We start from the raw sequence: 15,915 nt of genomic DNA on the forward strand, positions 1-15,915 counted from the left end.
GTTTGAAGCTACACCGCGAGGGAGCGAGGCCGCAGTGACAGCAGCGGGTGTTTAGACGCCGGTTGCACCGCCGCGCCCGCCGGCGTTCGGCGCTCCCCTCCCCGGCATGGCGGTGCCCGTAGGCCCGCGCGGCTCAGGTGAGGGCGCGGGTGGCCCCGCAAGTCCCAGGACGCGTGCGGCGGACGGGCGGGCGGCTTCTCCAACCTGGGGCGGCGGAGCTCCCGGTTTCCCTTTCCTCAACTCTGATGCTGACCTCTCAGCGTCCCCTTGGCGTAGATATGGGCAGACGGCTCCTAGAACCTGGGCGGCGGGTGGGCATCAGCTTCTCCGACCTCGGAGTGGCGGGACTCCGACCGCCCTTCCTGAACCCAGGCTCTGCTCTGAGTACCTCAATTCAGGCAGCTGGTGGATCGCCAGCTTTTCCGACTCAGGCGGCGAGGGTCCCAGGATTTGCATTCTGAGCCTAGATTCGGATTGTTCAGCTTTGCTGGAACTCCGACAGCGGGCCCCAGCTTCTCCAACCCGCACGTCAGATTCCCAGGCTTTCCTTCCACAAACCAGGAGGCAAATGTTCAGCTTCTCTAAACTTAGGCAGGAGTGCTGGGGGCGGGGTTGCCACCTTAAGCGCAGGCGCCTAACTCAATTTCAGCTCTCCAAACACAAGGAAGCCCAGTCGCCTCTCACAGGGCAGCATGCAGGAATGCCCTTTGTGTTGATCTTCCCTTCTTAAGCTAGCTGCAGACACCTGAAAGATGTCCTGGCTGGTGGAGTCTGGGATGAATTAGCTGTGATCCCAGCCAGGGAGGCAGCCTCCCTTCTGGCTTCCCATCCAGCTATCTTGTGAACAACCACGATAGCATCTGAGCTCCAAAGGGACCAGGGGCTGGCCCTCCCTGCCAGACAGGTTCTGACAGTGCCTACATTTCATCCTGGTGGCCATGCCAGGCAGGAGGCCAGCCAGACCCTGGAAGGAAGCGGGGTTCTCCCAGTGGGGATGGTGGGTTGTGTCAGGAACAGTTCAGGGCTGCTGTGACCAGCTATGACCCGAGCCATTGCTGACAACTTGGGCTTTCATCTTGGACTGGTCAGGATTGAAAGGAATAAGTGGTCCTTAGAGTAGCCTCTGTTCGGAGTTCCCTGGGGGTCCAGGGGTTAGGACTCAGCGCTTTCACTGTTGTGGCTCGGTTCAATCCCTGGTCGGGGAACTAAGATCCCACATGCCACACGGCACAGCGAAAAAAAACCAAAAACAAACCAAAAAAATAGAATAGGCTCTATTCATTGAGGAATTATTGAGACTCAGAGACCGAATGCTTTGTAAGTGTCAAATCCTTAGCTTCTTGGTGAGAGGTTTTATTGCCCCATTTTGCAGATGAGGTAGCTGAGGCTCAGGGAAGCTGAGTGCCCTGGAGCAGGGGCAGGAATCAACTCAGGCCCTCTGGAGTGACTTGAAACCGCTGAGCCAGCACTGCTGCATAGATCCCTAAAATGTTACGGATTTTCTGGTTTTCCTTAGATCTCTCAGAGTTCTTTCTTGGCTGGAGCTTGGGACCTGCCTCCCCTATTGGCAGGTGAACCTGCCTAGGCCTGGTCCCCACTGCCCTCTCCCATCCCACAGAGACTGAGCGCCTCCTGACACCCAAACCTGGGTATGGGACCCAGGTGGGGCCTTCCCCAGCCCCTTCCACCCCTCCAGAAGAGGAGGATCTCCGCCGTCGCCTCAAGTACTTCTTCATGAGCCCCTGTGATAAATTTCGGGCCAAGGGCCGCAAGCCCTTTAAGCTCATGCTGCAGGTGGTGAAGATCCTGGTGGTCACAGTGCAGGTGAGACCTTCAGGGCCCCCACCCCACCCCACAGAGTGCCACCTGTGGTTGCCGTTTTCCTCGAAGGAGAATCTTGGAGTCAGAGCTTAGTCCTGACCCCACAGCCCCATATCATGATAGTGACAGTGGCACTAATCCGTCAGGAAGCCCTCTCGGACCTGCACGGGAGCAGCGCCTTTAAGCTTCATAAATGCCCTCTGAGGTCCTAGCCACTGCTCTTGCCCCTTTCTATAGATAGGACAGCTGAGGCTCAGAGAGGTTAAGGGACTTGTCCAAAGTCACATAGCAGCTGAGCCTTGGAAGGTGGCACTCGGACCCTGGCAGTGTGATGCTGTGCTTACCCTCGAACATTCATCCGGTAAACATTTCATGAACATTAGTTGTTGCCACGAGTTCTATGAGTGGCCACTCTGCGCTGCGCCTTGGGGACGTAGGGTGGTCATGCCCTCATGGGGTGGGCCTTCTCTTTACTCTGCCTCCGCTCATGCGCCGTGGGAGACCCCATGCCGGTAGTACCAATCCTCCCCATCCCTCCCGCCAGCTCATCCTGTTTGGGCTCAGCAACCAGCTGGTGGTGACATTCCGGGAGGAGAACACCATCGCCTTCCGGCACCTCTTCCTGCTGGGCTACTCGGACGGGGCGGATGACACGTTTGCGGCCTACACCCGGGAGCAGCTGTACCAGGCCATCTTCCACGCCGTGGACCAGGTGTGGGCGACCAGGAGCAGGTGGGCAGGTGGGCCCACCCGGGAGAACGGGCGGGGCTCACTGACCCTCCCCTCCTTTGCCCACAGTACCTGATGCTCCCCGACGTGTCCCTGGGTCGGTATGCTTACGTGCGGGGCGGGGGCGGGCCCTGGGCCAATGGCTCGGCCCTGGCCCTCTGCCAGTGCTACTACCACCGGGGCCATGTGGACCCAGCCAATGACACCTTTGACATCGACCCCATGGTCATCACTGGTGAGTGGGCCGGGCAGGGCTCAGCTGTCGGGATTTAAAAAAAAAAAAAAAAAAAAAAAAAAAAAAAAAAAAAAAAAAATCCCACTTTAGGGACTTCCCCGGCGGCCCAGTGACTAAGACTTTGCCTTCCAATGCAGGGGGTGCGGTTTCAATCCCCGGTGAGGGAGCTAAGATCCCACATGCCTGGCAGCCGGAAAAAAAAAAAAAACCAACAAACATAGAAGCAATGTTGTAACAGATTGAATAAGGACTTTAAAAATGGTCCACATCAAAAAAAAAAAACTCTTTAAAATCCACTTTGCGTCCTGCCCATCCGCGAGATGGGGTGGTCACGATCGTTAATAATTTGATGATTAGCAGAATGCTTGGCACGCGGAAAGAGCTGAGTGTTATGTTTCACTATCATTCATTCCCTAAACATTTGGGGGCCCACTGAGCGCCAGGCACTAGGGTCTGTGTAGGGAGTGAGACAGACAGACCAGGCCTGACCCTAGGGGGAGACAGCAGGAACAAACGACAAATGTCGAAGTATGAAGGGGGAAGGAAAGCCGGGAAGGGGTCTGTCGGGGACTCTGGGGAGACCTGCCTGTGCCTCCCCTGTCCCCAGTGTCCCTTCCCTGACTCCCTGTCTTCAGACTGTATCCGGGTGGACCCTCCCGAGAGACCCCCCGTGCCCCCCAGTGATGAGCTCTCCCTCTTGGATGGCAGCACCAGTTACAAGAACCTCACGCTCAAATTCCACAAGTACTGCCCCATCAGGGGGGCCGAGGAGGGGGGAGGCAGGACTCCAGGCATCTTCAGGGGTGGGGGTGGGGGCGGGGCAGCCGCTTCCCCACAGGCGGGGGCAGGGGCGGGCCATGCCGATGCGGCCAGGCGAGCACTTCCTCTGCCAGCTGCAGAGTCAGCGTGGGGCAGGAGTGCTGGCGCTCCGGGGCAGGAGGGATGGGCAGAGCCCCCCCACCCTCACCCAAGCCTCACCCCCCGCCAGGCTGATCAACGTCACCATCCACTTCCAGCTGAAGACCATCAACCTCCAGAGCCTGATCAACAATGAAATCCCAGACTGCTACACCTTCAGCATCCTGGTGAGCCCACAGCGCCTGGGGGGTGGGGCGAGGGACCGGCCAGGGACGGGGTGGCATGGTGGGCAGGGGACTGCTGAGTCCTGGAGCTGGGGACCCTCGGCCAAGGGCAGCGTGGGGGTGATGGGGGAGGCTGGGGCTGGAGAGACCATCCGTCGTGCGCCTCTGGGGGCCTAGGTCTGCTGAGGTTTACTCTGTCCCGTCCCGTCCCGCCACACCCCTGCAGATCACATTTGACAATAAGGCACACAGTGGGCGTATCCCCATCAGCCTGGAGACCCAGGCCCACATCCAGGAGTGTAAGCACCCCAGCGTCTTCGGCCACGGTGAGCCCCCAAGCCCCCGACTAGCGCTGACCAGGGGCCCCAGCCTGCCCAGGAATTCCCCAAGCCCCAGACCAGCACGGACCAAACTCCCGACATACCCAGAGAAACCCATGAGCCTGATGACCAACCCAATCCCGCCCTGAAGCCGCCTCACTCCTGGCCCTGCCTTCGGCCCCTCCGCACAGGAGACAACAGCTTCCGGCTCCTCTTTGACATGGTCGTGATCCTGACTTGTGCCTTCTCCTTCCTGCTGTGCGCCCGCTCGCTGCTGCGAGGCTTCCTGCTGCAGAGCGTGAGAGCCGCCCCCAGCCTTCCCCAGCTCTGGGACCGTCAAGGCCCGGGTGGCAAGCCTCCCACGTCCGGACCGGCCCTCACCCCGCCCACCTCCCCCTGCAGGAGTTTGTCAGGTTCATGTGGCGGCAGCGGGGACAGGTCATCAGCCTGTGGGAGCGGCTGGAATTTGTCAACGGCTGGTACATCCTGCTGGTCACCAGTGACGTGCTCACCATCTCAGGCACCATCATGAAGATTGGCATCGAAGCCAAGGTGGGTCCTGCCACGCCCTGCCCCCGAGCCCCGGGGTCTCCTTCCAGACCCTGGACCCCTCTCCCACCCCTGCTGATGCCTGCCCGGGGCCCCATCCCCAGGGAAGGGCCAGGCTGGATGGGGTTGACGCTGCTTCTGCCCCTAGAACCTGGCAAGCTATGACGTCTGCAGCATCCTCCTGGGCACCTCGACGCTGCTCGTCTGGGTCGGTGTCATCCGCTACCTGACCTTCTTCCACAAGTACAACGTAAGCCTCTGACATGCAGGCGGGGCCCTCCCAGGGGTGGCCACGTGCCCTTTAATTGCCACCCCCATCCCCAGATAAATTCGTACACGTATTGCCATCACCAGCCCCTGCAGATGACCCGCCAGGAGCCTCTTCCCCATACCTGCCCACACGAGGCACACCTGTCATTCCACCTGGGCAGGGGTCACATGAGCCTGCTCTTTCATACTCCTCCCCCGAGCTGAGTCCAGCCAGGGGGTGCCCTTGGGCCTACTCAGCACCACCCTGCCTTGTTGATGGTCATCCCCGTTTCTGTGGTCACCCCATCATGCCCTTGGGCAGGCTTCACCCCATCTGCAGGCTCACGGCCCACCTGGCTTGTGGTCCCGCCCCCATTGCTGACACACACCCCCACCCTCCCCCGACCCCAACCCCCACCCCTCCGCAGATCCTTATTGCCACGCTGCGGGTGGCCCTGCCCAGCGTCATGCGCTTCTGTTGCTGTGTGGCCGTCATCTACCTGGGCTATTGCTTCTGCGGCTGGATTGTGTTGGGACCCTACCATGTGAAGGTAGGGGCTGGCCGGGACCTGTGGGTGGCGCTTGTGACCCACAGATGAGGGATCCCTGGCTCCCCATCTTACTTCCCAAGCCCCCTGACTCCTGGTCTATCTATTGTTGACTTGGTGACACTGAATGACCCACCTTGACCCCCGGTTCCTTACCAGCAAGTTTGCAGCAGTTCTACCCACCATCCCCTCTGATCCCCGGTGACCCTAGCCTTGACTCTATGACGTTGTCATTATTCAGTGACCCCCCCCCCTCAAGTGGCTCTATCGTGACTACTGGTACTCTGTACGCTGTCCCCTCTGACCCCACAAAGCCCCCAACCCCGGCCCCCAGCCGTGCCCACAACTCCCTCTGACCCCTGACCCCCCTGCCCGCCGGCAGTTCCGCTCGCTGTCCATGGTGTCGGAGTGCCTTTTCTCGCTCATCAACGGGGATGACATGTTCGTGACGTTCGCGGCGATGCAGGCGCAGCAGGGCCGCAGCAGCCTGGTCTGGCTGTTCTCCCAGCTCTACCTGTACTCCTTCATCAGCCTGTTCATCTACATGGTGCTCAGCCTCTTCATCGCGCTCATCACCGGCGCCTACGACACCATCAAGGTCAGCTGCCGGCCCACCCGCCCCCTCGCCGGCCTGCCGTCCCCCTGCCTCCCCGTGGGGCCGTGCATGCATGCGTCCCTGCACGGCCCCAGACTCGGGCTCTGAGTCCCTCGTGGTTGGCCACGGCGGGGTGCGCAGAGGAGGACCCAGGGAGAGAATGTGGGAGACGCTACGAGGCCAAAGGAGAGGGTGGCTCGGAATTGGGGGGCCCAGGAGGGACCCATACCGTCCCGGTCACAGCTGCCACACTCTCAGTTTTATCAAGGTGTGGGGCTCGGGCCAGGTAGGGTTCCTGCGTCTGCTTTCACCGACAGGGAAGCTAAGCCATAGAATTTCAGTGACTCGCCCAAGGTCAGCTACCAAGCACGTGGTGGAACCCAGCTCAACCTACGACTGTCTCATTCCAGAAGCCCCGCTCCCAACCCCTCTGTCCTGTGGGTCTGGGGAAGGGTGGTTGTCCTGCAGGCTGCGAGGGTCAGAGCAGAACATGGGCGTGGCAGGTAGACAGGATCTTTTAGCAAACACGTGTGACAGCCTACCGTGTGCCAGGCCTGGTGCTGGGTGCCAGGCACCTGAGGAAACGTACATGGTCGGTCCAAGACTGATGGGCAGGATGAATGATGCACAAACGGGAGTATAACAGCCAACTGATGAGAGGTGTAAAGGAAGAATGGCAGGTTACAGAGAGGCCCCTGCTTTAGACTCGTATCGGGCTGAGTCCAGGGAAGTTTCTAGAATGTGCTGTCCAGTAGTAGTCTCTAGTATGAAAATGAAATACAATTCCAAATGCAGTTCCTCACTTACACCATCCACAGAGCAAGCGCCCAAAAGCCAATGTGACTAGTAGCTACCAGATTTGGACAGCATAGATATCACACCTTTCCATCATCTCAGGAAGTTTTGGATCGATGAGACAGGAGCCCAAGAGAGAGCACCAGGGAGAAGGAACAGCCAAAGCAAAGACCTAGAGCCAGAAAGGACTTGGAGAGGCGATATTGGCCCTGTGAGGTTGGGAGAGATGAAGACAAGGCTAAAAGCCAGAACATTCACTGCTGCTGGGAATGCAGATGTTTGCACCCCGCCTGCTCGCCGCCCCCACAAGTGGGTGGTTGTCAAGCACCCAGATTGGGTCAGGCACGGCTCGAGGCGCTGGAGCCACAGCGGAGGGCACCAACTGACCAAGATTCAGGGTGTGCACACATTCAGTGGTCAGGGAATGTCTCCGGGTGAAGCAAACCACGAGGAACAGCAGGTGGAGGGCACAGCACGGTGCAGAGGCCCAGAGGTGGGAGCCTGGTTGGTCCACAAGGACCGGTGAGAAGATCCAGATGACTGGGGAGAAGGGGGGAGGAGGGGTAGGGGAGGGCGCATCTCAAGGGCCTCGGAAGTCAGAGGCCACTTTCATGCCGGGCCGCCGGGCATCTCTCCCCAGCATCCGGGCGGGGCGGGCGGAGAGGAGAGCGAGCTCCAGGCCTACATCGCGCAGTGCCAAGACAGCCCCACCTCCGGCAAATTCCGCCGTGGGAGCGGCTCCGCCTGCAGCCTCCTCTGCTGCTGCGGCAGGTTGGAGGCCGGGTTGGCTTGGGTTTGGGATTGGCTGGGGGGAAGGGAAGCGGGCCTGAGGGAGCTGATGCCTTCCGCCTCCGCTGACACCGACCCTCCTCCAGGGACGCTTCGGAGGAGCATTCGTTGCTGGTGAATTGACTCGGACCCGGACCGTCATAGGACATTAGCCCCCGGACTGCGGAGACCCATGCTTATTTATTTTAACCTTCGCTTTTTAAGGACCGGCTCCTTGTCGCGCCCTGTGAGGGCCCGGGCTAGTCGGGTCGGACATTGGAGTGGGACAGGGAGGGTTAGAGTGGGTGGTAAATAAACGGGAAAATTAACTTGCTCTCGTTTCTAGCGGGAGGGGTATTCCCTGCGCCAACTGGTCTCCGGTCCCTTTAAAGCGTCGCCACACTCAGTGTGGCTGGCTCCGCGCGACCTTCCAAGCATGGCGGGGGGCGGGGCGGTGGCGCACCCAGAGGTGAGTAACTTAAAGGGGCCGCGCCTGCGGCGCTGGGCAGAACACTAACGGAGTTGGCGCAGAGTGGACCACGGCTGCGGCCCTTTGGGTGAGTCCGGGTTTTCTTCGCCCCGTCCCTTCGCGGGTTGTTAGCGAGCCCTCGGCTTTCCCAAGGTGTGTCTTCCGCCGATTCCCGGTAGCTCTCGACTTTCTGACTCTCCCATCCGCCCCACCCCGCCAGCCTCCGGCAGGTGTTTTCGCACCGGTTGCCAGGGCACCCTCGGGTGGAAGGAGACTAGTCCCCCGTGAATTTTACAGGTAATGTCTCAAGGACCCAGTGACTCCCCCAGATTTCCATTAATACTCGAATGGCGCCAGAAACAGCCTCAGCCTCCCAGAAAAGTCTCAGTAATATTCCAGCATTCCTCAGTATCATGTTCGGACGACTGCAGGGACGTGCCCAACCAGCTTTCGGTTTTCCCAGTAATAGTCCTATAGTCCTCAGAATCTCTCGGTAACTTCCTAGTGAGCCCCCACCCACCCACCCGTAATTCCAGCGTCCCTGGTTACGTCTCCCAGCAATGGCGCCAGCATCGTTCCTGGAATCCCAGTGGTGCTCTGCACCATCAGAGACCCCATAACTTTACCATTACGTGACAGTAAATCTCCAGCATCACCCAGTAACACTTTGCGAGCCCACCCCACTCCGAGCGTCCCAGGATGCTACTGAGACCTCGGCATTGCACCACGACCCCTTGTGAAGGAGCTCCCGGCTGCACTCCCGCGTGCCCCAGTCTCTGTCTCCCCGGGGCCAGGCTTGGGCCGGGAGCCAGGCATCTCCCCGGCCCCATGACTCGGGCCCAGTTTTCGTGGGGTGCGGGCATCCAGTCTTCGCAGGGGGTGCTGGGGTGCGACCTAGGGATCGGTAGGTCAGGATTGATCAATCCTTCAGAGACTGGGGAGGGGGCCACCTGCTGGAGAGAGCCGTGCCCCTTCAGGGACTTGTTCGCTGGCTGCTAACAGTGGGTGCCCGGCTGGCTGCCCTTTGGCCCCAGGGTGGGTCTGGATAAGTGGGGCATCAGGTCGGCCTGGTGCGTAGGTAAGGGGAGCCTGGTGGGGACCCGGGGACCCACCTTACTCCCTAGCTCGGGCCCCGAGGTCAATTTGCCCCACCCCTCTGCTCCGCAGCGCCCCTTCAGTCGCCCACAGGCCTGCGGAGAAGTCGCCCCGGCAGTGGGTACGAAGGGGGCAGGGCTTATAGCAGGGGAGGGGCGGGCCCAGAGTGATGACTTGCCCGGGTTCGTCCTGCATCCTACTCCCCAGGAGTCTGAACTACCAGACCTGCCGCCCAGCCTGAAACAACTGATGGAGGCGCCGCTGCAAACCGGAATGGTAAGGGTCGGGGGTTCGTGTGGCGCCGCGGGGACTACAATTCCCGACGTGCTCAGCACGCATTATCGCGGCCTCGCGAGAACCAGTCTGCGTCTGTTCAGGCGGAACTACGTTTCCCGGTGTGCACTGCGGGCCGCCGAGCCTCCAGAAAGCGTTGCTCCCCAGGGGAGGGAGCAGCGCTGGCCCATTTTGCAGATGGGGGAGTCGAGGCCCGGGCCGACTGCGATCTCGGGGGCGGCCTTGGCTCCGTGGGAGGCCGGGACGTCCCCCGGGGAAGGCTTGGCGGAGCGGGCATGCGATGCACAGCCAGTGCCGTTCGTCCCGCAGGTGCTGGGCGTGATGATCGGGGCTGGAGTCGCGGTGCTGGTCACGGCCGTGCTCATCCTCCTGCTGGTGCGGAGGCTTCGAGTGCCGAGTGAGGACCCGGAGGGCCTTCTGGGGGTGCTGAGGGATGGGAAGCTGAAATGTCCGGGCCCCTGAGGCAGTAGAGATGGGATTTGCTGGAGCCTGCACGCAGCGTCCCCATCTCTGGCCGTGCGGAGTGTGCGTAGAGGTCAGATTGCCCCTCTCCGCACTTACCCCTAGAAACTCCAGCCCCGGATGGCCCGCGGTATCGATTCCGGAAGAGAGATAAAGTGCTTTTCTATGGCCGGAAGATTATGCGGAAGGTGAGTCTGGGACCCCCTGGGGCTCCCACTGGCCACACAGAGATCCTGCCCTTTCCCTAATTATACTTCTTAGTAAGCCGGCCGCCCTCCTTGATCAAGGGCCTCTGGATCTGCCCCCCTCTTCCCTAGGGTCTGAACTGGCAGTTGACGCGTTCCTCCCACCCCACCCCATCCTTGATCCTCCCAGGTATCACAATCCACTTCTTCGCTGGTGGACACCTCCGTCTCCACCACTTCCCGGCCACGCATGAAGAAGAAACTTAAGATGCTCAACATTGCTAAGAAGTAAGGCTGTGCTAGGTGTACTTGGGGCTGTCCAGGGCTTTTTGAGTGATCATCCCACACCGAAGGGTGTATCTCGGGCTTCTTTGAACCCCACGGACTGTCTTAGGAATCTTGCCATGTCAGTGGGACTATTTCAGAGCTCTCCCCAACCAGACAGGCTGTCTGTATCACCCGAAGGCTCTCTCAGTGATGTTCCCTGCCACAGGGGCATCCGTGAGTTATTTAATCCCCAGGCACTACCTCGGATGTCTTGTCATACCCTTAGGGGTCAAATCTGGGATCTCCCCACACGAGAGGGTTTATTTCAGAGTCTCACTGGAGTTATCGCAGGTCTCTCTGGGATTTGCAGGAGGGGCTATCTCTGGCTTTTGTTCCCTAGGGGTTATCTCAGCAATCTCTCTGCATCAGAAAGCATCTCTCTGTGTCACCTCCCTTGGATTTTCCCCAAACTACACGGAGGCTGTGTTAGGGGGTTCTGTTCCCTAGGAGTCATCTCAAGAATCGTTTGGCACTAGAGACACGGGAAGGGCATGTCAGGGCATGTCATCAGCAAAGGGTCCCTCAGGGTCTCTGAGAAAGGCTCTCTCAGGGATCTTTCCAAGTTGGGAGCTGGCTCTGGGGTCTCCTGACATCAGAGAGTCTATTTTGAAGGTCTGTCTCAAGTGTTTCTTCACACTGAGGGGCCATTCCAGGGGTGTCCATGGTCAACAGGTGTGCTATCCCATGGCTTTCTATGACTTGAGTAGAAGGGCTATCTCTAGGTCTCCCACAATTAGTTGAGGGTCTGTCCACCTCCTGGGAGCGGTTTCAGTGTCTGCACACCCTTGAGGAGCTACCCTGATGTTGCCATGGCCTTGAGAGAGCTATCTCAGCTCTCTGTGACCTGGGCGAGGGCTAGCCCAAGATCTTCCTGATCAGAAGAGGAGCTGTTTCTGGATTTCTCTGTAATGTGGAGTTTAACTCAGTTTAAGCTCATTCTAGAGGGTCTATCTTGAGCATTTTGTGAGTAGTGGAAGGACTGTCTTCAGTAGCAACTGTGACTTCCAGGGGGGAGCTCTCCTAGGTCCACGGTTAGTAGAGGGGCTGTATCTGGATTCTCTGCACGGAACCAGGGCTATCTCAAGAGTCTCTGTGACCATCAGAGAGGCTCTCTGAGGGTTGTCTGAGACTGGGGAGGAAGGGTTATCTCAGGGATTTTTACAAGGATCAGAGAGGCTTTATCTGGGGTCTCCTGATGTAATGGAAGCTACCCCAAGGCTCTGCCTACGTGACGGAGGCTACATGATGGAGGCGTGCAATACGTGGGGTCCCATGATGAACAGAGGTGCTTTTCTGGGGTCTGCCCATATCTTGGAAGCTGTGTCAGGGGTCTGCTTAATGAGAGGGTTCATCTAGGGAGCCTCTGACTAGTGAAGGGTGACCTCAGAGTTTTATTTCAGGGGTCAGCAACTTTTCTCTTTTTTCGGCCACATCTGGGGCTTTGCAGGCTGCGCGCAACGCTGCTGCAACTGCTGCAACGACTCAACTCTGCTGTTGTAGCGTTAAAGTAGCCTCAGACGATATGTAAATGAATGAATGTATTAATAGCTCGTGCCAATAAAGCTTTATTTACAAAAGGAGGTGGCTGGCCTAATTTGGCCAGTGGGCCACAGTTTGCTGAGTCCTGCTCTGGTGTCCCCGGGGTAGGGCTCTGTGGGGGGTCTCAGGTCTTCCTGAGTCCCCTCCCTGCTTCTCACCCCCCCTCGCTCCCCCCTCCTCCCACCAGGATCCTGCGCATCCAGAAAGAGGCGCCAACGCTGCAGCGGAAGGAGCCCCCGCCTGCGGTGCTGGAGGCTGACCTGACCGAGGGCGACCTGGCCAACTCCCACCTGCCCTCCGAGGTGCTCTACATGCTCAAGAACGTCCGGTCAGTGTCAAGGTGCAGGCAGGGGGCTGCAGAGCTGGGGCTGACCTGACCTCCTGCATCTCTCCATTCCCCGGTCCCTATCCAACAGGGTGCTGGGCCACTTTGAGAAGCCGCTCTTCCTGGAGCTGTGCCGGCACATGGTCTTCCAGCGGCTCAGCCAGGGTGACTACGTCTTCCGGCCAGGCCAGCCCGATGCCAGCATCTACGTGGTGCAGGATGGGCTGCTGGAGCTCTGTCTGCCGGCTCCTGTGAGTGGGCTCCCCCTCTGGGGGGCACCACAGTGAGATGGGCGGCAGGGATGAGTAGTGGTGCAGTGGTCACCGGGGACAGGCAGTGCTTTTGGTCAGCAGGGTTGGTGGGCTTTTTTTTTTTTTTTTAATTTTGGCAATGCCGTGAGGCGCAGCTTGTGGGATCTTAGTTCCCCCACCAGGGATTGAACCCGGGCCACGGCAGTGAAAGCGCCAAATCCTAACCACCGGACCACCAGGGAATTCCCAGGGTTGGTGGTCTTATGAGATGTGCAGGCAGGAGTTGGGAACGGGTGTCCAAGGGCATCTGGGGTGGTCTGCACAGTCACCGGTCATGGTTAGTGATGCTGGTCGGAAGGTTCAGTGGGGTCCGGGTGTCCGTGATCACCGAGGGAGAATGAGGACCAGTGGCGTGGTCAGGGGGCAGGACGTGGGCTGGCAGGGCAGGGGCAGCCCTGGTCAGTGCCCGCCGCCCCCACCCCGTGTCTCAGGATGGGAAGGAGTGTGTGGTGAAGGAAGTGGTTCCTGGGGACAGTGTCAACAGCCTTCTGAGCATCCTGGATGTCATCACCGTGAGTGACCAGTACGGAGGGGGCTGGGGAGGCTGGGTGGGAGGCCACACCCACCAGGCTGGGCTGGGGATGGTCACCCCCAGGGCCCCCATCTCTGATGCGTCCCTGATGTTGCCGGTGGTCCCTCAAGGCAGTGGCATCAGGAGGGGTCGGGGGGGAGCAGGAAGGGGGGCTCTCACAGCCCCTGACCTTGATTCTCCTTGTGCCCCCGGCACCCCCAGGGTCACCAGCACCCCCAGCGTACTGTGTCCGCTCGGGCGGCCCGAGACTCCACGGTGCTGCGGCTTCCAGTCGAGGCCTTCTCAGCCGTCTTCACCAAGTATCCCGAGAGCTTGGTGCGGGTAGTGCAGGTCAGCGGGCCATCCACTTCCTTTCATAACCCCCCACCCATCACAGGCTCCTGGGGGCTGGGACCCAGCAGCCAACAGGCACTGAAGCTGCGCTTATCGGCCCTGAGCAGCCGGACCTCCCTGACTCCTCCCATAAGCTGCCTCCACCCCGTGTCCCCAGGTTTCTGCCACCTGATTGTCGGTTTCTCCCTGGCTCCTAGGGCCCTGCCCAGCCCCTTCCTGCTCCGACCTTGATCTCCTGGCCTTAGCTCCATCTCCCTCTCCCCACCCACGGCCCCACCCCCTCAGTGCCAAGTCCTGTGGCTGACCCTGTTTCTCCCTGGCCCCCTCCTCTGACGGCCATGCCCCCAAAGATCATCATGGTGAGGCTGCAGCGGGTCACTTTCCTGGCGCTTCACAACTACCTGGGTCTGACCAACGAGCTCTTCAGCCACGTGAGTTACGTGGAGAGCACCAGGGGCCGGAGGGGTGTGCGGCGTGTGCCTCCCCAGACACGCCACAGGATCCCCTCTGCCCCCAGGAGATCCAGCCCCTGCGCCTCTTCCCCAGCCCGGGCCTCCCAGCCCGCACCAGCCCTGTGCGTGGCTCCAAGCGGATAGCCAGCACCTCTGCTTCTGAGGAGGCGAGGGAGACGCCTGGCCGGCCGCCTGACCCCACCGGGGCCCCACTGCCTGCAACTGCAGGTACCCAAGATGACCCCTGCCTGACCCCCAGGAACCGTAGGCTGGCCCAGCCCACTCCCAAGAAGCCCAGGCTCTGCCCCTCAATGCATGTCTCAGTTCCTCAGATACTTCCACCTGAGCTGCCCAGCCCCCCCGGGACCCGCTTAGCTAGGTACCCAGGTGTGACTCCTGTTTGGATCCCCCAGGACCCCTGGCCTCAGTCCCCTGGGCCCACTGGAATCATTTTTCCTAGTCCCCCGGTCCCCAGGGACTCTGAGCTGACCTCTGCCCAGGCCCCCTTCAGCTCCCCACCCCCAGTCCTGGGCGCTCTGAGGGGCAGGAGCCTGAACACGCGTCTCCCCTAGGGGACCCAGTGAAGCCCACATCCCTGGAAGCCCCCTCGGCGCCCTTGCTGAGTCGCTGCATCTCGATGCCAGTGGACATCTCAGGTTTGGGGCACCAAGTGGAGTGGGGGGAGGCCATCGAATTTCTGGGTTGGATGCAGGCCTGCCAGTCTTGATTTTTCTCATGTGTGAAATGGGAATATCAGCAGCACTTACTCATGTCTTTTTGTTGTGGGTAGTCGTTGAGATGGTGCCCTCCCAGCTGTGGTGAGAAGGGTTGCAAGGGCCAGAGCAGCGATCGATTAGTCATGTCTGTGTAGCTGTGGCCTCGGGTACATAGGTAGTGCTTGCTTAGACTCCAGCTATGGTCACTCTCATCTTTATTGCATTTATTGCCCCCTGCCCACTGCAGGCTTGCAGGGCGGCCCTCGCTCGGACTTCGACATGGCATATGAGCGGGGCCGGATCTCCGTGTCCCTGCAGGAAGAGGCCTCTTGGGGGCCCCAGGCAGCCCTGGCTCGGGTAAGGCCCTGCCCTCTTCCCCCACCCCACCCCAGTCCCCTCCTGGGACCCTGGTCTGGCCACAGGTGGAGTCCCCCGAGGAGGAAGGTCGGGTGGGAGCAGGGAGATCACAGGCCTTGCTCCACACAGACCCCTACTCAGGAGCCCCGGGAGCAGCCAGCCGGCGCCTGTGAATACAGCTACTGTGAGGATGAGTCGGCCACTGGCGGGTGCCCCTTCGGGCCCTACCAGGGCCGCCAGACAAGCAGCATCTTTGAGGCGGCGAAGCGAGAGCTGGCCAAGCTGATGCGGATTGAGGTGGGCAGCTGAGGGTGTCTGGGGGACCAGGTTGGGGGTGGGAGGCCTGGCTGGGCCAGTCTCAAGCCCCTTTCCTTCCTCCCCAGGACCCCTCCCTTTTGAACAGCCGAGTGTTGCTGCACCACACCAAAGCCGGCACCATCATTGCCCGCCAGGGGGACCAGGTGAGGCTGAGCCCTGAACTCTGATCGTGCAGCCCTGACCCAAGACCTCTCTCTCTGATCTCTGGTCCTTGCCTTTTCACCTTAGATGTAGACCTCCCAGTATATGATTTCCAGCCCCTGACCTTTGGACCCTATGACTCTGACTCACAGCCCTCCCTCCCCATGTCCTCTGGACATATTGACCTCTCTCCTCTAACCCCTGAACCTTTTATACTAGGACCTCCACCCCTAGATTTCTCTTCCCTGTCCTGGCATTTCCTGCGACTTCCATTTTCTGACCTTTCAACTCTACAACATACTCTGATGCTCTGTCTGCTTCTCATTCCTGGGTCCCTGCTAGGATGGGGGCACTCAGTAAACGGGTGC

At 60.0% G+C, this 15,915-nt stretch overlaps 2 protein-coding genes across 8 annotated transcripts in view; both read left to right on the forward strand.

Annotated features, from left to right (window-relative positions):
- On the forward strand, positions 1–8,351 carry MCOLN1 (mucolipin TRP cation channel 1). 2 transcript variants are annotated; one of them, XR_009518877.1, is made up of 14 exons: positions 1–137; positions 1,619–1,824; positions 2,366–2,533; positions 2,620–2,785; positions 3,421–3,529; positions 3,774–3,870; positions 4,094–4,193; positions 4,379–4,485; positions 4,590–4,739; positions 4,885–4,986; positions 5,414–5,536; positions 5,916–6,131; positions 6,947–7,445; positions 7,564–7,695. XR_009518877.1 is itself a non-coding variant. In XM_060007606.1 (14 exons), the coding sequence occupies exons 1-14, from the start codon at positions 107–109 to the stop codon at positions 7,833–7,835; spliced, it is 1,743 nt and encodes a 580-aa protein (XP_059863589.1). In that variant the 5' UTR covers positions 1–106; the 3' UTR covers positions 7,836–8,351. The 2 variants fall into 2 exon arrangements, 1 of the variants encoding a protein (XP_059863589.1); XM_060007606.1 differs by lacking the exon at positions 6,947–7,445 and adding an exon at positions 7,799–8,351 and having other exon boundaries at positions 7,564–7,694.
- Positions 8,188–15,915, forward strand: part of PNPLA6 (patatin like phospholipase domain containing 6) — a 22,994-nt gene continuing 15,266 nt past the window's right edge. For 2 of the 6 annotated variants that reach the window (XM_060007601.1, XM_060007603.1), the window contains exons 1-15: positions 8,188–8,248; positions 9,463–9,531; positions 9,859–9,946; positions 10,117–10,199; positions 10,387–10,484; positions 12,250–12,390; positions 12,479–12,638; positions 13,130–13,210; positions 13,432–13,560; positions 13,914–13,994; positions 14,081–14,243; positions 14,588–14,671; positions 14,979–15,088; positions 15,218–15,385; positions 15,472–15,549. In XM_060007601.1, coding sequence (XP_059863584.1) covers positions 9,505–9,531; positions 9,859–9,946; positions 10,117–10,199; positions 10,387–10,484; positions 12,250–12,390; positions 12,479–12,638; positions 13,130–13,210; positions 13,432–13,560; positions 13,914–13,994; positions 14,081–14,243; positions 14,588–14,671; positions 14,979–15,088; positions 15,218–15,385; positions 15,472–15,549 — 1,491 coding nt within the window. In that variant the 5' untranslated portion in view covers positions 8,188–8,248; positions 9,463–9,504. Of the gene's footprint in view, positions 8,249–8,399; positions 8,458–9,462; positions 9,532–9,726; positions 9,947–10,116; positions 10,200–10,386; positions 10,485–12,249; positions 12,391–12,478; positions 12,639–13,129; positions 13,211–13,431; positions 13,561–13,913; positions 13,995–14,080; positions 14,244–14,587; positions 14,672–14,978; positions 15,089–15,217; positions 15,386–15,471; positions 15,550–15,915 lie in introns of those variants that run through there. The other 4 variants (XM_060007602.1, XM_060007604.1, XM_060007600.1 and 1 more) reach the window with 4 other exon arrangements.

Source organism: Delphinus delphis, chromosome 3, assembly GCF_949987515.2.
Source record: "Delphinus delphis chromosome 3, mDelDel1.2, whole genome shotgun sequence".
Lineage (NCBI taxonomy): Eukaryota > Metazoa > Chordata > Mammalia > Artiodactyla > Delphinidae > Delphinus > Delphinus delphis.